The sequence below is a fragment of the Electrophorus electricus genome, chromosome 19, assembly GCF_041902795.1.
Source record: "Electrophorus electricus isolate QZ-2024a chromosome 19, ASM4190279v1, whole genome shotgun sequence".
Classification (NCBI taxonomy): domain Eukaryota; kingdom Metazoa; phylum Chordata; class Actinopteri; order Gymnotiformes; family Gymnotidae; genus Electrophorus; species Electrophorus electricus.
The window spans coordinates 12484176-12508454 of record NC_137515.1 but is presented as its reverse complement, the minus strand read 5'-3'; the positions used below and the strand labels follow the sequence as shown (position 1 = coordinate 12508454).

At 40.2% G+C, this 24279-nt stretch overlaps 2 protein-coding genes across 16 annotated transcripts in view; both read left to right on the top strand.

The window, feature by feature from the left end:
- Positions 1–5941, top strand: part of tln1 (talin 1) — a 62703-nt gene extending 56762 nt beyond the window's left edge. For all 8 annotated transcript variants that reach the window (XM_081701938.1, XM_081701939.1, XM_081701932.1 and 5 more), the window contains 5 exons: positions 456–581; positions 800–862; positions 1090–1272; positions 4055–4180; positions 4373–5941. In XM_081701938.1, the coding sequence (XP_081558064.1) occupies positions 456–581; positions 800–862; positions 1090–1272; positions 4055–4180; positions 4373–4507 (633 nt within the window). In that variant the 3' untranslated portion in view covers positions 4508–5941. The remainder of the gene's footprint in view (positions 1–455; positions 582–799; positions 863–1089; positions 1273–4054; positions 4181–4372) is intronic.
- Positions 5942–6701: 760 nt separating this feature from the next.
- Positions 6702–24021, top strand: tpm2 (tropomyosin 2 (beta)). 8 transcript variants are annotated; one of them, XM_081701941.1, is made up of 9 exons: positions 6702–6975; positions 10030–10155; positions 16061–16194; positions 16498–16615; positions 17746–17816; positions 18529–18604; positions 19885–19947; positions 20078–20147; positions 22539–24021. In XM_081701941.1, exons 1-9 carry the CDS (start codon positions 6862–6864, stop codon positions 22619–22621), a joined length of 855 nt encoding a protein of 284 aa, XP_081558067.1. In that variant the 5' UTR covers positions 6702–6861; the 3' UTR covers positions 22622–24021. The 8 variants fall into 8 exon arrangements, with proteins under 8 accessions (XP_081558067.1, XP_081558066.1, XP_026864799.1 ...); XM_081701940.1 differs by lacking the exon at positions 22539–24021 and adding an exon at positions 20895–21472 and having other exon boundaries at positions 6705–6975; XM_027008998.3 differs by lacking the exon at positions 18529–18604 and adding an exon at positions 19249–19324 and having other exon boundaries at positions 6706–6975.
- The last annotated feature ends 258 nt before the right edge of the window (positions 24022–24279 follow it).

Here is a 24279-nt window from a genome sequence, read left to right as displayed (position 1 = left end):
CAGTGCCATTACTATAGGGGGAGCCCTGTTTTGTTTTCTCATCTGCTTTGTTCTGAACTGGTAACTGGGACGAATGTGTGTAATAGCTGTAATATGCTATTAATAACACAAGGGACCCATCATCTGAGAAGGATATTTGCTTTAATATGATGCTTTGTGATGATTGGATGACCACAGTTTGCTGGAAATTCAACATGCTGGCACATTCTTGTTTGCTTCACACAGTTTGCACTGGGACGAAAGGTAACCCACAAAATCGTGTGGAGTATGTCAAGTCTTGCAACATGAATTCTGTTACGCGGCATGAATCACTCTCATCCCACACACAACGCGGAAACGAGCTCCACTACCATTGTGTCGTTTCCCATCCAGCATGCTCTGTATAATCCAGAAAGGTGTCTGTTGTGTGACGTGTGTCAGAAATGACTGTGACACTGGTCTGTGTGTCTGAGTAGGAAGCCGACGAGAGCCTGAACTTCGAGGAGCAGATTCTGGAGGCGGCCAAGTCGATAGCCGCTGCCACCAGTGCGCTGGTAAAGGCTGCGTCTGCCGCGCAGAGAGAACTTGTAGCCCAGGGCAAGGTGAGCGTCCTCTCCGAAATCCAAGCCGGCCAGCGTGTCCTCTCCTAAGACATCCCTTCACAATATCCAGTAAACTGTGATTTATTACCATTGTGTCTTTTACAGAGGCTCTGTCAGTACATCTGGATGCCGCTGATGCCTGTTTTAGAAGAGCAACTTTGTTTGAAAGAAAATGATCTTTTAGGGCTTTAAATTTGTTTGTGCTTCTCTTGGTTCAGGTGGGAGCTATCCCAGCGAATGCAGTGGATGACGGACAGTGGTCTCAGGGTCTCATTTCAGCTGTGAGTTCTCTTTACACTGGTTGAATGTCTGTCATACACACATGTGTGTGTGTGTGTGTGTGTTCTTAGCTTACAGATAGAGCTATCGGTCTCAGAACTGGAAGGTGTTGTTTGAAAGCTCTCTAAAACTACTATGGCCAGACAGTTATGGTGGTGTGGTTGCCAAAGTGCAGAAAACACATCACTTTACAATTATTGCAGGTGAGAGGGTTTGCTGTGTGTTCCAGGCCCGCATGGTCGCTGCAGCCACCAACAACCTGTGCGAGGCGGCCAACTCTGCCGTGCAGGGCCACGCCAGCGAGGAGAAGCTCATCTCCTCCGCCAAGCAGGTGGCCGCCTCCACCGCCCAGCTGCTTGTGGCCTGCAAGGTGAAGGCTGACCAGGACTCGCAAACCATGAAGAGACTGCAGGTCAGTGTTGGTTTTGTGCTGGGAAATGGGGGTTAAAAGTGGACTAATTAGGGAACGGATTGTGGGATGAAAAAGTCCATATTTTGCTTTCAAGAGTTCTAAATCGCCTCAAGAGACAGTATCATTTAAATAAATTTAAATAAAACTTCCGTATCATTTAAATAAATCTTCTGTACTGTCCCTTTTGTCCTGTTAAAAAGAACAGAACAGCAGGGTGGTAGGTGTCTTCCTAATTAAGCTGGAGAACTCGGGCCTGAAGCGAAGCGGCGAGTCGACGAGACTTCCTGAGCTCTCGCACTCCTGTCTCTCTCGTGCTCTGTCTTCTCCCATCATTTCCTTTCCTGCATCTCATATGATTCTCCTCACACTTTATTACTTGATGGTGACTTGGTTTTGATGGGCTGTAAAGTCTCTCAGACCCATGCTCTCCAGCACAATTGATTGCTAGGGTGCTGCAGAGGCCATGGATACGTGCAGGTCTCCACTCCTAGGGTTACGAGGCATTCCTCTCCAGCTCAGCTGTCCTGTTAGGCTTAAGCCATTCTATGTTTAGCCTCTATTATACTCGTCCTGCAAATATGGGTTAGTTATTTTCTTTGAAATTCAGCCTGCATCTCAGAGGGTCATGTACAGTTTTGCTGTTGTTATTTTTAAGGTTATTAGTCAAAAATGATGTCTTGGGAATATGTTGCTTTCACACTGCATGTGACAACTTATTGAACAGGGAGTGACCATGAAAACGTCTGTACTGGCATCGTAGCCTTTTACTTAAGTGTCTAAAAGCAAATACTGTAGATTACTGGCAATTGGTCCTCATTTATTTCCAGCCTACAACCATACATTACCCTTCCCTGCCTCCATCACCACTAATATAATTATTGAGCTCGTTAAGGTTCTGCAAATATACCTATCCATTTAAGATTCTGGCACTTCATTTGGAATATATGCGAACTGAAAAGATCTGGTTCCATGGTGTCTCAAGTTCTCTTCTCCAATCAGCAGAGGCTTAGCTTTGTGAAGGGCAGTGGCAACAGCTGTTCTAGGTTCCTACCCCTCACAGGTCAGTCAAACGTCCTCCTCACCTGATGCGCCATAGTCGCCAGGACACTGGGGGGAAAAAAAAACAAAACGCTGCTTTCTAGTAATATCCTGCTGCAAAGTGCTGAAAACCTGTAGCCCAAGGATAACCTAGTACCATGATCCCAGGTCTCTTTAGACCATATATGTTAGTTACATAAGTGCCAGCATCTCATGTGAAGCCTATTAGAGTAATAGATGCTGGTTTTGTTTTGTTTGTTTGTTTGTTTTTTATTGTTTCTGCATAGAAACATGGTGTAGATGATAAGAAGACTCTCCAGATGCCAAATGCATGTAAATCCTGAGAAACTATTTATTCAGTTCGTCCAGTTAAGAAGTATTTTTATTTAACCCTTTTGACCCTTCACAGTGGGGTAGAAAAAGTTTGAGAGACAAGTTGCTGTCAGGATGAAATAGTGGATAAACTTTGAAACTTGTGAAATTGAAGAACTTGAGAAGTAGAGGTTAGCTTTGAATACACATACTACCTTTGTCAGTTCACTTGTGTCTTGTTTTATTAACATTTTGTCATCCTTGGCAGAGCTCTTGCAAATATTCACTGGAGAGAATAAACAGATGAGAAGTCCCTCTGTGTCACAAGCAGGACTTGGGTCAGGTCTTTTGAGAGCAAGTCGTGGGTCATGGCACTCCTTAATTCAGTGGTAATTGTTGGTCAAAAAGCTGAGAAAATCATTGTGAAAAGAGCACAAGGAAACATGTTTCTTGTTGAAATTGATGGTTTTTCAGTGAGATTCATATTTGTCAAGAATTTCAGGTTGAACTTTTAAAGCTTGCTGGTGTATGTTCCCAGTTTGCCATTCCACCACTAAAATAAACTCTGGGGGTAAAAATGTAGTTGGGATCCTTGTCCTCAGCTGTAGCAAACTTACTCTGGCTTGGGTTAGAGCTCCGTTGACATGTACCAATAATTTGGGCATCTGAAATGACTGATGGTATCCCCCCCCCCCAAAAAAAAAAAAAGAATTGCGATTTTGTCAAGAGCAGTGCCATTGTCTGTGTGAGGAATGCTGGTTTTCCTTCCAGGCGGGCGTTATGGCCTGCACCAGGCAGTAGAGAACCCTGGCATGCTGTGTGTGGGAATAAATCACGTGTCCTGGCAGACCACAGTGGGCTGGGTTGTGAAGCCTTTTCCCCTGACTTCCCTCACTGCCTCAAAAGGCAAAATGAAGAAAAAAGAAGTACATGAGGACAGGCTGTAGAGGAGTCACAGAGACGTGTGTTTTGTTTTGAGTGAATCATGGATGGCGGGCTGTTCCCTCCCCGTCTTCGGCTCAGTTGCCTTTTAAAGTCATTTGGAGAGTCCGTGCAGAAGCAGTGTTGGGGTTCATCACAGAAACTTCAGGAGCCTTGCATTCTCCTCTCACGCAGGTTGTGGATGAGTGCCGACGGGGGCCTTGATTTCTGCACTGGCCTAGCTAATGTTACCAAACTTTTAACACTAGACTGTGACCAGACTGATCTGTAGTTCATTTCAGTGTTAAGGATATCTGGAGTTCATGATTTCATTTAAAGCCAGAAACTGTCCTTTTTATATGGTAACTAATAGTAACCAATAGTGTGCGAGATTAAATGTGTGCTCCCAGTATTCAGTGTCATAAGCATAATGGGATTAATGGAGATTGTATGAGATCAGTGTTGCTGTGAAGGGTTTAAATCTCTGAGACACTCCGTGTTGTTTCTCTAGGCTGCCGGCAATGCTGTGAAGAAGGCTTCAGACAACCTGGTGAAGGCGGCACAGAAGGCTGCGTTTGAGGCCCAGGACGACCAGGCCGTGATGGTGAAGAGTAGGATGGTGGGCGGCATCGCTCAGGTGAGGCCATGCCAACTGGTGAAGGTTGCTTGTACTCAGACTGCCAGCAACTGGCATCTCAGAGCAGGCCGATCAATGTCATGTCATTTTCATGAACCCTAGGAAGTTCCTTTGCAATTTGGTGCGCAAGATTGTGTGCTTACTGTGTGTGTGTGTGTGTGTGTGTGTGTGTGTGTGTGTGTGTGTGTCCAGATCATCGCCGCTCAGGAGGAGATGCTGAGGAAGGAGCGGGAGCTGGATGAAGCCAGGAGGAAGCTGGCCCAGATCCGCCAGCAGCAGTACAAGTTCCTGCCCTCAGAGCTGAGGGAGGACGGCCAGGAGCAGTGAGGGCCTGTAGACACCCCCGTCCACCCCTAACCTTACCTTATAACCCTGCATGCACGGAACACACACACACACACACACACACACACGAACCTGCCACTCAGGGCAGCTGGGCCTGAGTGCTTTTCTGTTCAAGGCTGGCTACGATCACAGGCTCACACGCTTGCAGGAGCAACATTCGGGCTTTAATAATTAAAGATGCAATGGGTAAAAAAGTGAACGGTATATCAGGTTGTCTATTTTAAGCTGTTGATTTCTTTCTTTGTTTATTTGTCCTTATAATGAGCATCACCATTGCTACTCTTTTTGTCCCAGCATATGCAAATAACTGCGCTTTTCATAGAGCAGTGTGATTTAAGTTAGCAGTAGATTGTTTAGTTTAGTTCGAGGTATCTAAAATGCATGGGTCCATGCTGCAACAACACTTATTGTCCATTTTTATTACTCCTTTCACACATCAGCCACTGGCTCACCTGAGACTGTGTCGGAGAACGGTATTTTTTTGAGAGCTGTGTAACTAGATGTGTAAAGGTAGGTGGCTTCTGGGTAAGGGGCTGCCACTCCACAAAGATGCAGGAGATATGCAGCTATAAATCTTGCGGTCCCCTGGATTGACCAAATTGAAGTGTAAAAGAAACTTTGACCGTGTCAGTGGGTGACGGAGGGATGTTTGAAACAGTGTTTGTGACATCTGGTCAGCTTCCAAAGAAGATGCGGTTTGAATGAGCAGGTTGTGAGGCCTCTTCAGCCACTCAGCCAAGAACAATTCACTGCATATTTGTGGCAATTGGACCAGCAGTGCAATGATTACCTTTGTGATGAAGCAATTCATAGAGAGAAAACATATCATTTTTAAAAAAGAATAGAAGAATAAAGCTATGAAAATGTCTTTGAAATGGTATCTTCTATTAAATTTATATGTTAATACACATTTTGTCAGTGTTTTGTTTATATGAAAAGTTAAGCCTACTGGCAATTGTCAGTTTTTTGTTTGTTTGTTTTTGGTTTTTTGTTTGGTTTTTTTTGTCTGTTGTGGAGTATAAAAGCCATATTTTTGTTTAATATTTTTGTTTCGGTTCATGCGTTATTGAATAATCTGGTGCTACAGACGTTATGAATTCCCTGTATGACAATTGCGTTAACTGATAGTATACAATAACTAAGAGTAGCCTGGACCGAAAGTTAAGATAGATCTGTCATCTGCAGAATAATTTGAGAATATACTGAAGGCATAATGAAATCTTAATCTGTATTTGGTTAGTAATGGCACAGAAATTGAAATAGCCAGGTATATTCATGAGTTACGTTACATTCAATGAATATGAAGGTGCCTGCATGTGTATGTAAGTGTATACATAACTGTTAACATTCTCCCATTTTAAGTGCACTTAATTCTGTCTAACTTAACAAAATCATATAAATTCACTCTTTTCCAAAGATTTCTTGTTGCCTTTGTTGTTTTTCGTTTGGTTGTTTTTGTTTGTTTGTTACAGCATTTGGGAAAAGAGAAGTTAAAAAAGAGACAACCAGGAGCTGCCTGGACCACCACCACCTAGTTTTCTTCTTCGGAGAACATGACCCGTACATTATTGTCTGAAGGCCTGTGTGCTGATCTAGTATAGACATTGACTTGCAGTGATTCCTTATGGCTTTACGTTATGCTGTGAGGCACTGCACCCCTGTGATAAAACACAGTCGACGCCACATTTAAGATTACCTCATCAAAACCGTGTAAACTTTCCAATACGAAGTAGAGCGTGAGTTGCCGTTTTAGCTTTTTTTCTCCCACCTCTTACCACTTCCAACTAATGAAAACTTAAGTGTGAGCTGCGTTGAAAAGCGGTTACCGATCGTGAATCTTATCTGAAGAAACTACTTTAAAGCCACAACGTTGTAAATAAAATGTTTGTTTCCCTGCTCGAAAGTGAATGTTTAATGTGACTTAATGACATGGGGGGTGGGGGGGGACCAGTAGCCTAGTATTTGTCATATACTAAGGTCATTTCCCCAGTTTCTACACGTAACACATCTTGTAACTCCGTGCACACAGAGATACACAAGTCATTCCACTCCGATTGGGACACTGTGGTCAAAAAAAACAGAGCCTCCCAAAGATGGACAAAACCCTATCGTCACTCATTCGCCGAGTAACTCTAGAGAACTCCAAAAAAAGTCTTGTGGTCTTTTGGAGAGGATTCTTGCCTCGCCCACTATCCAGTCCAGTTAGCCGTTGGTGTTTCACTCTCCTGGAGCGTTTGGAGCTGTTCGCATCAGTCCTCTGCGTCTGTCCAGGACTCCGAGAGTGTCACCAGGTCGTCCGACTTCTCATCGAATAGGAAAACCCCAACGAACCAACCATGGAGGCCATCAAGAAGAAAATGCAGATGCTGAAACTGGATAAAGAAAATGCTATAGACCGGGCTGAGCAGGCAGAAATAGACAAGAAGGGAGCGGAGGACAAATGCAAACAGGTATTGGAGTTGACGTGATGAACTTAAAATGAGTCATTTAAAATGTTTCAGAGCACATAGGATTATCTTTTGACAATTATTCAGTATTAACTAGACGTTAAATATTATTCATGAAATGAGATGGGGAAATTAGAATTACAGAATAAACATGCCACCCATTCTGTGGCACAGCTTTACTGACACACCCACGACTGTATAAAATGTAAAAGTGTAGCCTGTTCCTTCACGTATTTGAACAAAAAAGCTAAACATAAAACAATAAACACAAGTTTTAGCTATTGGTGGGTTATGTTATGAATTGAATACTAACAAGTTAGAGTTGTGCAAAATAAAATAGTTTTCATTGGATGCTGATTTTTAGAAAAGTATTCATTAAAACAAACTAAAGGTAAAATTAACAACTGTAGTATCGGTATGGGTAAATAAGAGAGATTTTATGACATCACAGCGCAGCATCAAGTGAGGCCCAGTTCACTGCTTTTAGTGCATCATTACGCATACTATCAGAAACATAGCTATTATTATTATTGTGCAGTTTTATTCCATATATAAATAGCAGATGCAGAGTTCACCCAGTACAGAAGTGTATGTATGTATGTATATATATGTGTGTGTGTGTGTGTGTGTGTGTGTGTGTGTGTGTGTGTGAATATATATATATATGTGAATGTTCAATTCTACAACACACTTTCCACGGTTGAGTGACCCAACAGCAGACTTGAGTGACATTCTTAGTAATTTAACAAATTAAGAAATATGAAAAATTCACATTTGAACTGTCCCCAGCAACCAAAGGCAAAACCAGAAATCTTCACTTACACCTGGAAGCTAATGAGATAACCAATCATTGCCCTTGATTAAACTCAAAGTGCAATGCAGTAATGTTATATTACATTATGTCTTCTGTCACAGAGCCTGTCGATACCCCAAAAGAATGACATGAGGGAGATCAGTGAAATATTTTCCTCAAAGTCATTTCTGATGACGAGGCTTTCTGGCCAATTATGGTTTCTGTGTTCCTCTCACTAAGGCTGTTACTCCTCCCTCCTTTCACAACTTTTGCGCCTCTCGGCTAGTCGGAACGCGGTGGAGCTCCGTTTTTGTTTTCGTTCCTCTCCTATGCAAAGAGCAAGTCCTGGCTTTGGATCACTCGCACAGCTCCATGAAGAATGCCTTTCTCTCATTCCTTCCCCTTATGTCATTCCATAGCCTTTCCGAGACCGCAGACGGTTCTATGAGGTTTGGGCCAGAGCATGCTCATGGAGTGAGGGCTTCGTTTCAGCTCAACACTGAGAAAAGATGCTGGCCAAATGATCACCTTTTATTTCCTTTGTCAGGTTTTGTAAGTTGACAGACAGTATTATGTGCTTCTGATTTTTAGATATTCCCTTTCTCTAAGAGGCACTTAAGTCCTTAGAGACTGATGATTTACGTTGAATATTCCCTTCGCTTTTATGTAAGGAACGCTATCTGCACACAGAAGCATGCGTCCTTGAACATTTTCCAGCGCTTGTCTGTCTGTGAAATACAATGTCTACCAGCAAATATCCACTTATTTAATGTCAGATCACAACATTACAGAGCCTGATTTGTACTTCTCTTTATTTTGTTAGTTTAATCCAACAAGCCATTTTAGGACATTTAAAGGATAAGACAAAATATTTTTTTTAAAAACAGATTGCTCTTTAATTCATCCGCTGAGGCTCATGCTTAGAGGCCTTTGGTCCCAGCATCCTTGGGATCATATTTAGTTTTGGGTCACGCTGCCTTCTTGGAGCTGTTGCCCTTGTTTCTCGGGATCGAGGCTGTGTGTGGGGTCAGATGTCACCCAGCCCAACCACACAGTCCTTTAGCCGTCGTCCAGTGTTTGGATGAAAGAGGCTCAGATCCCACACGAGGGCCAAGTTGCTGTGCCACATGTAGCAGGTGCCCAAAGACAGGCAGAGTCAGGGCTAATGTAATGTAAAAACGCTATCATAAGCGCATAGTGTTCACACCAGCATCTCTGGCTCTGTCACTCACAATGGTCTTTTTATAGTCTTTTTTTTTTTTTTAATTTCTGGCTTATGGCCTATTGTATGCCCCCCCCCCCAAGTGAGAAGAGGTGGAGTAGCAGGTCATGCTTAAAAAAGCTCCGGTCATCCTGGCCGCCAGTTTGACTTAAGCAGGTTAAACTTAGGGCTATACTGGTCCATGATGGCTTCAGGCCTAACCTCTTATAATGGGAAAGCCAGGGCTCCTTCCACATCAGAGTCACTAGTTTTGGTCCATCACGGAATGCCTGAGAAGGGCTATTTCACTAGCTCCTAGGAAGCTTTAATCATGGCTGCATATGAATCGTGGTCTATTTCCATTGCCAGAGTTGTGGTCTCTGTTGCCATATACAGCAGTGGGCCCTCCCTAGGGATAAGAAGAACACAATAAATAGAAGCTAGTTTTTAAAGAGCTAGCTATGTGTTTGACGCCACCTGCTTGGCTTCTCGATAATGCAGGTTGCACTGGGTGGGTGGGTAGGGGGGGTGTTCATTTAATGTCTGTTGAAAGGGGAGAATGAACATCATCAGCTGCAAGCCGGGTAAAGGCCTTCAGCATGGAGCCTGGGGCTAAGTTCCCTTTATAATCCTGTCCCCATACCACCCACACGCCATCTCCAGCCTGCCTGACCTTCAGCAGAACACCATTAATACCTCTAGCTTGGGGTAGGCTAGCCTTCACACACCCTTTATCATGCTACCTTTAAAGATCTGTATCTTCTGACATTGTTGTAAAAAAAAAATAGATGAACAAGCAGCTAAGAATCTAAGAATGCTCTGGCTTGTTATGGTCAACTGTCACATATCCATTGTATATTGTATGTTTTGATTTATATTTTGTTAAATATTTTATATTATATAAAAAAATGTACAAAGACAGTTACAAAACAGGCTGGTAATTAAATAAAAGGTTGTTGTTATTTTGAACTTTGTTCAAAACAACTGCTTGATCACAAACAGTTCACTGCTTGATCGACTGACTGTTGCAGAATACTAATGTATGTTTGTGTGTGTGTTTCAGCTGGAAGAGGAGCTGCAGGGTCTGCAGAAGAAACTGAAGGGAGTGGAGGACGAGTTGGACAAATACTCAGAATCACTAAAAGATGCCCAAGAAAAGCTCGAACAGGCCGAGAAGAAGGCCGCAGACGTAAGTGACATAACTCAGAGTAACACACACACTTACTCACCCTCACACATGCTTGCACACTCTAATCAGAGTGAATGACCTTCACACTACTCAAAACTGTGCCGTGTGTCAAAACTTTAGGTAAGTTCATGGCTGTTAGAAACTGCACCCTTTTCACTCATTTCTAAACCAGCCTGAGACTCTTTTGAGACTTGGTGGCACCGGGTTTACTTAATAAACCACTGATCATTTCAACACCACATTTTAAACATATTTTCATTGCCAAAATGGTGGTCACACCCCATGAAATATGAACTGCTACTTTTGCCTAGCTACAAATTACTGCTCTGATCTCAGATGTTTTCTCTGTCTCCCCTATGCGGTCGCAAAGAGTATTGCCTCCTATCATTGCGGTCTGTGCCCATCAGTCACTTATTTAGGCTGGTGCTCCTCTTCTTTCCATTACATTAAACCCTGCCAGGAACAACTGAGCAGGAGTCTCGCGATCAACAACTGCACAGGAGAAAGTGGCAACCGCTCCTCTCCATCACATTCTGTAAACACTTCATAAAAGCTGTCAGCACCTCCATACAAATACCATGTGTTTTAATCATCGAGGGGAAATAGCGTCTTTTTGAGCCTGGCCCATGTGATTGTCTCCCATTCCCCTACAGAATAGCTATCTTCAGACTTTTATATCAATAACTTTACTTATGGTGACTCTAAAGTAGTTATGGCGGGAAAGAGGAAAACAGGCCAGGTGTGACCTGTGCCTCCTTTGAAGCATCTTCAACATTTTTGTGAACACTTAAGAACTGTCATGTTTTGTAAGCACTTAAGAACTGTCAGGTTTCCAGGATAAGAAGAGAACGGTATTTTAGCAAATAATAAATATGACATTATGGTGAGATGTAAAGATGCTCAGCTATCCATGAGCTAGCAGAATAAGCAAAAATAACCTAACAAAATTAAGATGGCTAGACCTACTGGCAAAATGCCAAAAAATTAAAGGTTGCACAGTATAACCCAAATACTGAGCATCACAGAGCTGAGCATCACAGAGAAATACATCTTGTGAAATGGCGCATATGTTGGATATCAGTAAAATATTACTCTTCTAATGGCATAGCTGGTGTTTAGCTATTAAACACATGGGTGTTTGTCTGACCATTTGTACATACGCAACATTCAAATATAAGTTCATGTGCAAACGACCAGGATAGAGAAAAATATCTCAAAACATTTTATTGACAATAACAAAAATACGTTTTGTTATATTTTGGTGTTTAAATTCTCACTTAGCATAGACTCTGCTACAAATTACAGAATGTGGTTCATAACTATTTTATTACAGCAAAACATATGTTTTTATTAGTAAATTGTTCAAAACAAAAAGGGTGTGAACTACCTGGGAGTCTACCTGAGGCAGACTGGGGGATAAGGTCTGCGCTGACTTTTCCTCAGACTGTTTAAGTGCATTTAAAGAACGGTTTCATTCTACTCTACTGCAGATGTTACCAGAAGTAAATAAAACCTAATCATCATTATGCTGCTTGCATAATGCTGACTGACATGAATACTGCCATATTTATATTTTTTGGTGAATCTTAAAAACATCGATTTACTTTATAATATTAAATCTAATGCTAGTTGTTTATGCAAGACGTAATACCCAATATTGTCTAATATATAGAACTAGAGTGGTCATTAGAATCAAATGGTTGTAACGCTGAAGCATCTAAAGGTTTTTGACCAGATATATTAATTCAGGACGCAAAGTATGCAAACCTTTAGCATGACAAAAATGCAACAAAAAATAACCCAACCCCCCCCCCCCCCCCCCATCTTCTTATCTTTCACACAAAAGCGTCACAGATGAAGAAAAGTCTTACTAATTTATCAGATTCTTTGACCTTTTGGGTGAGAATGATGACTATGCCCAGTGAGACTTTGTATTATTATTATGTGACCAAAGAAGGAAAGGAATTGAAAGAATGCAGCCATTTGTTTATAGGGATCTGAAGTAATGTTTTCCAGCTCACCACTTCACAATTAGTGTGCCTTTCCAGACACCAGAAGAGCTCAGGCATGCGTCAATAAGTTATAATTCTTCTCTAGGTTAGAATGCTTATGTTTAGAAAAGTCCAGGATACTTTTTAGTGAGTCACTGAAATGTGGGACAGCAGTCATTACGTGCTGTGTTGCAATCACAATTACGCGATATTACGCTGGTGATAAACTTACCACATCTAACAGTTCTTATAAGGGGCTGTAATCGTAATTGTGTGACAAATTAAGTCTATGTTTTCTGTAATGAATATAAAGAATAGGTTACGTGTTTCGGTTATTCCTGTATAGCCATAATGTGGTCAGATCTAACCTCTTGTATTGTTTCGCACAGTATACGTCACGGTGTATAGTTTTTGTCATCATTTATTTTTCCCCCTCTAGCTCTCGCAAAAACTACACGCGATCTACGAAGTAGGCTAATACATAATCTTAACTACATCACGATATACCGTCCGTATTTCATATGAACCCGTGAAATATTTGATGTACTAAAACTAGGCCACTTATTTAAAACGTGAGCGGCCTGTGACTTATGACGTCATCTTAGATAGGCGAGGGGAGGAGTCACGGCGACGTTGCGACACGCACCTTCTACAAGACAATTCTCACCTCGAGTTTAATATTTGTGCAGGGCGCCTTTAGGAGACAAGCCTCTGAAACATTAGATGACATTCTTTTAGCTCTCACAGAAACATCGTGTATTGACTATTAGTTTTATTTCGTGCTTTTGGTAATTTAGGGTATCTTTTGTGCATAAGATATCTTAGTGCTGAAAGCTCGCGATAAATACTTCAAAGACTAATCGGTGCCAGGACTCGGTTATTTGTAATGGCTGGAGTAACGTCCATCGAAGCTGTTAAAAGGAAAATTCAGGCATTGCAACAACAAGCCGATGATGCCGAAGATCGTGCAGAAGCACTTCAAAGGGAAGTGGACCTCGAGAGGCATGCGAGGGAAAGGGTGAGATGGTTTCTGTAGGAGCCCGTGTAACCTACGTACAACCTACAGAACTGTAGCCTGACCGTTTAGATTTACTTTGGATTTTGAAAGTTTAGGTCCTCTGACATGTAAGAGTGTAAAATTTGGCATTGCTTTGGTTAATTGCATTGTAAATGTTGTTCGTTTCATAGGATAGATTTTGACGCACGAAGAGAAGATACAGTTACGATGTTGCTATAGTGATTTTACCACAGGCAGGTTTTCCCCATCATGGAACAGGGAACAGTATGAGATCTCTAAACTTGAAATACGGGACTGCTGGGTTTTGTCTTATGTTCTAGTCAAGGGGGTAAAATTAAGAACAGGAACATTGAACACACAATCATAATTAAAACAATGCTCCTCAGTTTATAAGTTGGTGACCACTGACACCTTTTTGACAAATTTTGAAAAGTTAACTCTGCTCATAGGTGAATTTTGACCATAATCATTAATCAATGTTAATGTCAATATTATTTCTCTTATTTTGAGCTCTTATTAATTAATTAGAAAGTTTGATAATACCTATGAGAGCAATTATATGTGAACTGGAAATATGGGAAGGTAAAATGGTGTAACCTTGGTAGGTTCATGTTCTCAGATTCTGGTGCCACAGATACAGCCTGGTATATACTGTGATCGAATTAGTCCTCTCTTTCACAAATGTACTCTATGATTCTTTATCATTTTGACCCACCAAGAAAAAAACAGCAAATTTTAGACCTTTTATAGTCTAAAGTCTTGCTGTGATAGTAACCATAGCAGTTTGACCCAGATAGAACTCGACTGTTTGGTCGACCTGGTTCCACTTCCTTAGTCAACCTGGCTCTTCTCCCAGAAAGCAGACAGTTAATAATTTCCTGTTCTTTTCAGTGCCCATTGCAAAAAGACCTTGAGATCACCCAAGCTTCTCATCTTTTATGTCAGACACCTGTTGCCTGTCATTGCCATAGACAATATATCGGCAGATGTAACTCGGGAAGACTGTCAGAGTAATTGTCAGAATAATTGTCAGAGTAATTGTCGGTAAAGGTTTCTTTGTTACTCAGTCAAGGATTTCATGAGGCATTTGTTGGCAGTAAGCAAGTACTAGTAATATCCAGCAGCCAGGAATAAAGTATGAAAGTGCATTTCCTCTAACACAATATCATTACAAGAGCACAAGACAAATGAGTTATGCATGTATATTGTTTGCAAATGTACTTTGGTAAAGAGATAACAGTAAATAGCTCTTTTCTCTTTGAGGCTGTATGTATGAGGCTGTCTTTGAGGCCCATTGAATTGTTGTTTTATTAGTTGCATTTTCACCAGTTAATCAATTCATGAGAGTGATCTTAATGTGAATTGTTCATTTTTAGCTATTGAAAATATTTGGGATGCCATGTGTGGAATTCCATAGCAGCCCTGCTGAAGTTGACTGGAATTGGCTCAGTTTGAGAGAATTTTGTGTTGTGGAGTGAAGAAGACTAGCTCTTTTGTGCTGCTGGGACCGTGGCATCTGGCTTAGTGGGAGACTTGGAATGCTGGAATGTAAGTGCGGTACTCCAATCACCTCACTCATCAGTCTGCATCTCCCCCTGGAACTGCTGCTTCATGTGTACACACCTGGAGCGGAAGACCACGTGAAGGGATTTCAGCAAATGCAGAAATGTAGTGTACACTTTAATATACAGTTACAGTAATAAATAGGAATACAGTGTTTGCATTAGAGAGGTATCACCATTGTTTTGACCTTCAGTTAATACCCCATGGTGGTGAGGTTTTAATGTGAATTCTGTGATGGCCAGGATCTAAAACAAAGACTTGAAATTATAACTACCGCTGTTACTAGCACTAACTGGTAATAGATTAATAGAGCACTTTTTTTTTTTTTTAATCAAAGAAGCTACAAAGGCACCTAGTGAAAATAACAAGAAAAAAATATATGTGTAAAGACTTGGATACTGCATCATATTCAGCACAGACATGATATAGGAATATTATTATGTTTGTCTTCCTTTAAAAAGATATATCATTGCTTAATTAGTAGTCTGAATTTAGCTGGTATTGTAAGAAGCTGTCAGATGAGTAAATTGTTGGCTGTTAAAGTCCATGAGAGAAAGCAGCATTCCTTTTTATGGGGCTCACAAGGAAAGATTGTTTTAGATTCACATTACATGTGGTGTCTTTGCAACCAAGACAGTGGCCTTAACACAACCACTGTAGAATGTATCTTCAACTCCCAGTGGACATAAGCCTTTGAAATGTTGTCTCCAGTCTGACAATGCAAAGCAACTCCAGCGTGCTAGTTAAGTTACTTGTCCATTAATTTCCATATAGCCTGCCTACTCTTTCCCTGTTTAGCAAAAGACACTTACAACGGAATTACCCATGAAAGTCCCAAGCACATAGAACTTAAGATAAACAACATAACTGCTTTTTTGACCTTCTGTTTTGACAAGTGGGGGCTGGCGTTCTCCTCTCTGGGGCAAATGAACTTTGCATTTTGATGTTTATTTGAAAAGTAAATAAAAATATCCAAAGAAAATGGCCTTCAGTGTCCCATGAGAGGGATTTCTGCTGATATATCACCTCTGGTTTCCCAAGATGTATGTCTAAGTAAAGATATATTATTTGCTTTGGTAGCATTCAAAGGTCAGCTCTATTCTGGGGGAAAAGCTTTTGGAAAACAGCTGTATTTTTTAACCATTCAGATTAATAGTTTTGGGTTTATAACACTAGTTCAGCCAGAAAAGCAGTTTTAAGTTAAATGACAGGAAGATAAATCATATTCTTGTCATATTGCAGTGCCATCGTTGGCTGCTCAGCACAAAATTCAGCATGTATTCTGTGAATTGTGGCTAAGTCTGATTGACCATTGGCTGTGCTGTTCTTGTAGGCAGAGGCTGAGGTGGCCTCCCTGAACAGACGTATCCAGCTGGTTGAGGAAGAGTTGGACAGGGCCCAGGAGAGGCTGGCCACCGCTCTGCAGAAACTGGAGGAAGCAGAGAAAGCTGCAGATGAGAGCGAGAGGTTACTTCAATTCAACATTTAATGAACGCGCATGAGTAGGCACACATGTCCCAGTGAACTTTGGTGATTGTGTGCCTGTTTCCGTTAGACCTTCTCAGTGTGACCTTCCATAAAATAAATGAGAGATTTCCAGCACAGGATGTGTCTAATGGGAGGCAGAATGATCCAGTCCTGGTGGTAATTATCTGGCCCAGCTGTGATGAAGACTGGACAGAGCAAGAGCCTGATCTAAGACGGCAGTGCTGGAAAAGACTACGATAAATTCTACTAACCACACCTTTTTTGGCTTATATTGGTCCACAGAGGAATGAAGGTCATAGAGAACAGAGCAACGAAAGATGAGGAGAAGATGGAGCTCCAGGAGATGCAGCTGAAGGAGGCCAAACACATTGCTGAAGAGGCTGACCGCAAATATGAGGAGGTGTGTAACCCAGGGTTCCGTACTGGGTTCAACACTATTAACCTCTTTTCTTTTTTATAGATCTGAAGAGATATCAGCTCAATTGCTATCTGAAAGTTTGTTGAAAGAAAAGAAATGAAAAGTTTGAGGATCTCCCAAGCATCTCTTTACTAAAAAAGTTTGGACAGCTCCTCTGAGGATTATTGAAATGTATTTTTAAAATATCAAAAATATAATTCACATTGTTTTCTTAGTTCTCTTTACATATTATCATCACATTAATTCTTACAGCACAATCTAAGCAAATGGCATTTGAAATGCACGACTATCTGAGAGAAGTCACACTGAAAGTTAACAGTTACACCTGTAGTTAAATATCAAATTCAATTTCTAGTTAAACGTTCCAGTTAGAGCCCCATCTCTATGGCCACTGCTATAGGCTTAATTATTGTATTGTGTTTAGACATGGTAAGTGCTTGGGGCACTTATAGATGGTGTGTGCCCTCCTACTGCCAACCAACTGATTAAGCTAACAGGGTTCACTCTGTTTAAGAACATTAAGGCTTTCATTGAACCTAGACCACTACTGACAAGATATTATTTAGCCATTTGTTCACATGAACATTAATATTAACATGACAGTGGCACAGTTGTGGGCATTTTTACATGTGTCAGGTCTACTGCTGGATTTCGAGTCGTCACTGAAAAATGCCCTGCCTCAGATGTCCTTTTGTCAGAAATGATCCTTTACTGAAAAGGTGAATGACAAACTGCATGGCAACTAATAGGACTACAGACTTTGTGTTTCTAGTAAAGTGGCTGTTGAGAGTGTGTACTTACTGATCAAGTGACAAAGGAAGGCTTCAAAGTTTCAGGAGTGGAATTAGAGTAGGGAAAGCACAAAAAAGTACAGTGCAGTGAAACTTCAGGAACTTGATTATGAAATTCTATCTTATTGTGGTGTTGTCATTATATCCTTCACACATTTGCTCTGTATTGCGTGTAGTGTGTTCCGTGACTCCAGCAAGTCCTAAACAGGCGTAGAAGTGCAATTAGGCATACATTAGCCTCTATTGTTTCAACTGGAGCCGCAAGTGTTCTTGCAGCTGTGTGTATTTTGAGGTTTGAGGTTGTTTGGTGTTTGTCTGCAGGTGGCTCGTAAGCTGGTCATTCTTGAAGGTGACCTAGAGCGTTCGGAGGAGCGTGCCGAAGTAGCAGAGGCGTGAGTATTCTTTACTGTCAACAGCAAGAACCCTATACAGTTGTAACTGGTAGCTAATGGCTCAAATCATCAAGGCATTTGTCTTTACTGATTTATTAAACACTTATGAATCAAATATACTCCTGTGCCTTTAAAAATAAATCTAAATAGGTGTTTTGATCTTAGTACATTTGTAGTGCTAATCTCAGTTTTGGTTAATTGTCTTTATATTTCTAGTACACGTCTAATCATGTATGCAGTACTCGATTCATCTGTGTGTAATACTTGCTCTGTTGTGGTTTTCGAAATCACATTGCTGGTTAAAATTATGCATGAACATTTACCTAGTAATATGCATTTCTGTGGTGCCTGAAAAGACATTGAAAGCAACAGGCAGTAGAAATGATCAGTGAAAAATTAAATATATATGGTTAGATCACTTCCAAGAATATGGAATTGGACACAGCTGAAGAAAAGCATAATTACTATATCTACTTGTTTGTGTGCTGACGCTATTCTTTTAGTCACCCCATTCTGTGCTAAGAAAAACAAATCCAAGTGTGAAAGAACACCTCTAGGGTGCACTAACCACAGAAAGTGTCCTCTCTCTCCCTTTGTTTTCCAAATGCATGCACCAATGCACCCCACCCTGGGACACACCACATTCGTGATTCTCCCCCCCCCCCCAATCTCCTGCTCTCCCCCAAATTCCCTTCATGTTGGACTAACCCAGTCGAGTCAGGCAGCTGGAGGAGGAGCTTAGACTCATGGACCAGAATTTGAAGTCCATGATGTGCGGGGAGGAAGAGGTACTGCACAACTACCCTTGCTTCGGGCACTCTGTGGCTAATGCTGGCTCTTTCTCTCCTTTGCTGCTGGAGCTCACTAACTTTATTTGCTGCTTTGCTATTCTCCACTGCTGTGCTTCAAGTGGCTTCTCCCTCCCTCCATCACTCTTTTCAGTCCCTCTCAGCAAAGTGCTTATCGGTAAACCATCCACTTGGCAAAGGTGGCCCCCACTAAAGCCTTAGGAAAAAGACTCCTAAATAAAAAACACTTTTGCTAGTACGGACTTTCTGAATCTTACAGAAGCCCTTAATTATTTCATGTAACTAAAATAAGTTAAAAGGATCTGAAATATCAAATGCTTTAAATAGAGCTAATCGTTACATTTTAACTGAGTATGAAATGACCAGTAAAGTACAATATACACTATGTGTAAATTTGCGAATTCAAAAGTCCTTTTCATAAGGCATTTTAGCTAAGCACTTAGCTTAGCTAAGCAACATTGTCTGCTGGTATTATCAGAAATACCTGATGTCCCTCTTCAGGGTGGGGTCCCCTTAGCTTAGACTTTTGCTTTCTACATCTTCTCAAAGTGCTCTCTCTTTCTTCCTTTTTCTCTTCTCTTCTTCCATCTCTTTTCCCCACAACCTCTCCTGTTATGGCACAGCAAATCTGGTGACCTTGAGGAAGAGTTGAAAAATGTCACCAACAACTTGAAGTCTTTGGAGGCCCAGGCAGAGAAGGTAGGAGAAACTGCAGCAGTTGGCCATGTTACCATAAAAAGCCAACATGGCCTCCAAATTATACTGCCGAGTACAAGTGCACACACCTGCGCACAGGTGTTTGGGTAAGAATAAAGATGGTTACTAATGCACGTTGCTAAAAGGCGTAGCTCACAACATCATCGGCCCAGCGAAGAAACGAAAGCCTTGTTTATATTCAAAACATTCTGAAGTAGATTAGACTTCATGGTGCTCACACAGCTATCTGTGGTCAGGTTTTTATAATATTGTTAGTAAATAAAGTGTGTGAAAGCACAAAAATAGAATGACACTTAACTACTTTATACACACAAATAGTACATGAACCCCCAGATAAAAGCATTAGGAAATTAGTATTAAAGAGCTCATATTTGATTGTGCCACGCTGTTATATTTGAACCCCGTGCTCTGCCTCTGCTCTTGGATCACTGCTCTGCACTTTCTCTATTTCAACACAAATTGTACAGTGAAAATATATTGTTGTCATACCTCAGGCAATGTAATTAGTATCTTTAATGTTTCCACAATTCTTTGATCTCTAGTACTCTACAAAAGAAGACAAATATGAAGAGGAAATCAAAGTTCTCACTGAAAAACTAAAAGAGGTGAGCAGTGTGGTAAAGCATTTAACACTCTGCTACGTATGTTATGCACTACAGCGTTTTAGATGGAGAGAATCAGTGTTCCTTTTCTCCTCTCATGTTGGCTGATTTTCAGAAATTCTCTTTTTCTTAGGCTGAGACTCGTGCTGAGTTTGCAGAGAGGTCTGTGGCTAAACTTGAGAAGACCATTGATGATTTGGAAGGTACATTTACAACTATTTGATTTACCAACATCATTTTTGTGATGACTTTACCCTTTAATACTTACCTGCCTTTGGGAGTGTTGTCCTCTACCTTTTTGTCATTTACATTTTCATTTTTCAATGCTTTTCGTAGCATATCCGCCTTCACTTGAAACACTTGAAATAACCGTGTGGCATGTTAGCAAAAATATTGCTTGCAGTGCAGTGAGCTGGTTTAAAGCGATTTCGTGTTATCTGTGAACAAACTGGTTGTCAAGTTGTTAAGATTCATATTTTTATAATATTGGAAGCCATTTGCTTTGAAAGAGCAACATTTAAATATCACACAACAGTTGATGTTGACTATTAATAAATAAAGAAGATAAACTGGTCGCTTATGGATTGTCTTTGATTGGAATAACTAGCTACATAATACTAACAAAAAACTTGAAGTTTCTTGCCGATGTTGTTTGCTTATGTAGCTGGCCTAGGATAACGTCTGTGCATTTAAACTGCAAGTATGTGTTGTGAGGTTAGATTAGTATTATGCATGAGCATGTATGTGGACTGAATTCCATATCCCACATCTAAATGTCATATCCATAGTTTTATTGGATAATTAGAATGATGGCGATTTGCTTTTCAAGTGAAGTTATAATGTGTACAGATACTTGTCCTCTATCTGACCTGCTGTACTTTTCCCATTCTGTTTTTATTTTGTCTATCTTGTATGTCTGTTCCCTTACTGTGCCTGGGGATTCAATACAGATGAGGTGTATGCTCAGAAACTGAAGGGCAAAGCCCTCAGTGAGGAGCTGGATCTGGCTCTCAACGACATGACTACTCTCTAGATGCACTGTCTCCTCCGTCTCTCCACACCTCTGCCTTCTTTATGTCCATGTCCCTTCAGCTCTTCTTACTTGGCGCGTCTTATATCTGGTTCGCCTGAGATTTGCTCATTATCATAATCAGCTGTTGTTTGTATTTCCTGCCTTCCATTCCACTGATTAGATAAGATTGCAGCCCTGAATGTTTAAGCATTAAATCAGATTCCAGAGCAGAATGCTTAAAAAAAAAAGGTACGCCTGTTTAGTCCCTTAATGAATGAATTTGATATGGCGTGCCCCAAGGAGTCCTTTTGTGTCCTTTGTTTTTTTTCTCCTGCTTTACCTGCAGGTATGAACTATGTGTTCTTTTTCCTTACTCGTCTGTTCTTATTGCTGTCTCTGACCTTTTAGGGTATCTGTGTTTACTCCTCTTTTTTAGTCTTCTGCTGCAAGTTGTATTTGTTCTGTGTGTCTCTAGTGCTTTCACTTTCACCCTCTGTAATAAAAGGCAAAAACTTTTCTCTGCATTCTGCCGCTTTATTTTTCCATTTCAACACATTCTTTCAGATTCATCATAAATGTATTCAAATGTTTTGCACTTCTAAATAGGGTTATTCAATTTTACTTCCACGTAAAGTTGGGAGATCTGGTGGGATAACAAAATAATAATAGTTTAAGAAATTATTTTGAACAAAAGGTCAGTTCCAGCTTTTTCTTCGACCAGTTGTGTTCTCCTTTTTCCTTTTCTCTTATTTAAAAAAAACCTGGGATGGATGAGTAATTATTTTATAGCGAGCGTGTTGTCATGTGACACGCTGCTTAAAAAGAACTATAAGGTTAAATTTGGCTTCCAAATTCCAAGCACTTTTCATGACATCAAATTTCATAGTCATTTGCAAATGACCACTCAGTCATATCTTTTCATATCTCTTCATATCTTTTATACTCTTTTTTTCCTGACACCTTGTAAATAGATATTAATACAACAATCATTTCCTCTCCTATTGATTCTCCAGTAACATGTACCAAAAAAACATGCAAGAAAACGTTGTTTTGACCTGAAGGAGCATTTTAGAAACATTTCAAAGCAGCCATGACTGTTGTCCTATTAATTCTGTCTAGACATTGTGGCTGAAGCAGAGGGTGGAACAGGTGTACTCCTCTGTGACTGCTCCTTTGTTCCCTGTGAAACCCAAACCTCACCTGACATTTCGGTCACACAGCGAACATTCTCAGTGAGCCCCACCTCCTTTAAGGATGATCCTCAAGACAAGAATCCGCTTTCTCTTTATGCTGATGTGTGCAGACCAACAAATTTAAACCATCTTCTGTATTTAAGCCAATTGTAACTTTAACTACCTTCAACCATCTACTTATTCAAGTTCTATTTTTCAACATTTTAACAAAAATTGGATTTATCAGTATGTTTTCCTTGAGTTATTCTTGTGTTTATTAAGTATATATCACAAGATGTGTCATAAATGTTAAGAATTTCAAGTGGAAAGCTCCAGACTTTTGCTCCTTACCAGATGTATTCATAGCCTTGTTTTCTCACGTTTTCCTTTTTGTTCCCTTGTACCACCAGAGAAACTAGCCCAGGCAAAAGAGGAAAACCTAGGCATGCACCAAGTACTGGACCAGACTCTAATGGAGCTGAACAATTTATAAGGCACAAGCTCTGCATCGCACACAAGAGTCTTACACAGCATAGAGCTTTCCAACTGGGAGCAACACTCCTCATCACAGAACATGTGCACACATCCCTCCAAGGGGAGAGGTCTTAATAGCTTAAGTTTGATAAGTTACAGTGTCCTGAAAATTCACTTATTATATACATGTAGATGCCCCATTTAAGACAAGGTTTTACTGTTAGTCATATACAATAGTATATCCATCAGCATCAGTAGACTCAAAGATGTTTGGACAGCAAATAAGTTCACTATATTAGTCTCACAGATCTATGACCAAAATTACTTATTCATGTATTTACTAAAAAGCATTTGTCATATCTGGGAAGCCATTTGTCTTTTCAGTGCTTTAATTGTTTCACAGTTTTGTCCCCAGAGCTTTTAACTATTACAATGTTTTACTTGCAAAAAAAACCCAATTCAAAACAGTGGGATGCCTCTCTTCTGAAAGTTATTATCTGAGTTTTTTTTAATATGGACTGATTTCACATGCGTAAACCAAGTATGAAATCATGGGTAACTGTAACATTTCTGGAAAAAATCTGATTCTTGAACTCCAAAGTCTTTTGAGACTGTTTTTAACATTCAAAAAAGATAACCTCAAGTAACTCGGTGTAATTAGAGCCTCTTCTAAATTACCAAGTTTGGTGGTATTTTAAATAGATCTTAGACCTGTCTGTAGTTCATAATTCTGCCTGATCTGCCTCTAGTTAGTATAAACTTCCATTAGTACTACATTTAGTATTGTTAGCACTAACACAAACATTTGGAGAACAAGAATGCTTATTTTGGTACACATAATTTCCTAATTTATTCTAGTTGACCATATACCAATTAATAAGAGATAATTGGAAGTGTTGAAACACTGTTTACAAATATGAGATTGGTCCATTGATTTATTCTCCAAAAATGGTTGCAATGGCCAAAGCATCAATGTTTATTAAATTCATCATCCTTTATTTTACAACTCAGCTGAGGTGTGTGTTTGTGTGTATGTATATGTATGTATGTATGTGTGTGTGTGTATATATAATACACACACACACACACACACACATACTTGTCAGTTCTCAATGTTTGAAGGATGTGCCTAAAATTTTGTTTCACTATAATTTTTTCTCCCTTTCACCATGGTGCATTAACTCTGAGATTAGTAAATGGCTGGTGTATGAGGGTTTTTTTCCCACATGAATGACCATTAAAACCTATATTGGATATCAGTATTATATTTTAAAAAGATGATCTTAAAATAAGACCCAGAATTTTGATTAATTAATATCTAATTGAATTATTCTTAATTGTTGCTACAGCCTGTTTTAATGCATTACATATCTATGCAATGTAAACTCTATATTAAAAATGATTCAAATGTTGAAACAATTGGGTTTTTGGTACATTTCATTTCATTTTGGCTCATTGTATCATTTTACCTATGATATCTGTACTTATTGAAATTTTGTGTTTACATGTTCTTTGTTGATAGATTTTTTTCTTTAAACATTCACATGATCACTGCAATAAGAATCTCATTTCATGTTAACATTATCCTGACAAACCGCAAGATTCAATATCAGTTGTAGATGATTTCGTCTTTATTATTTGAGTGCGTTTCACTCTTCTACCATAAGGTGGTGTCGT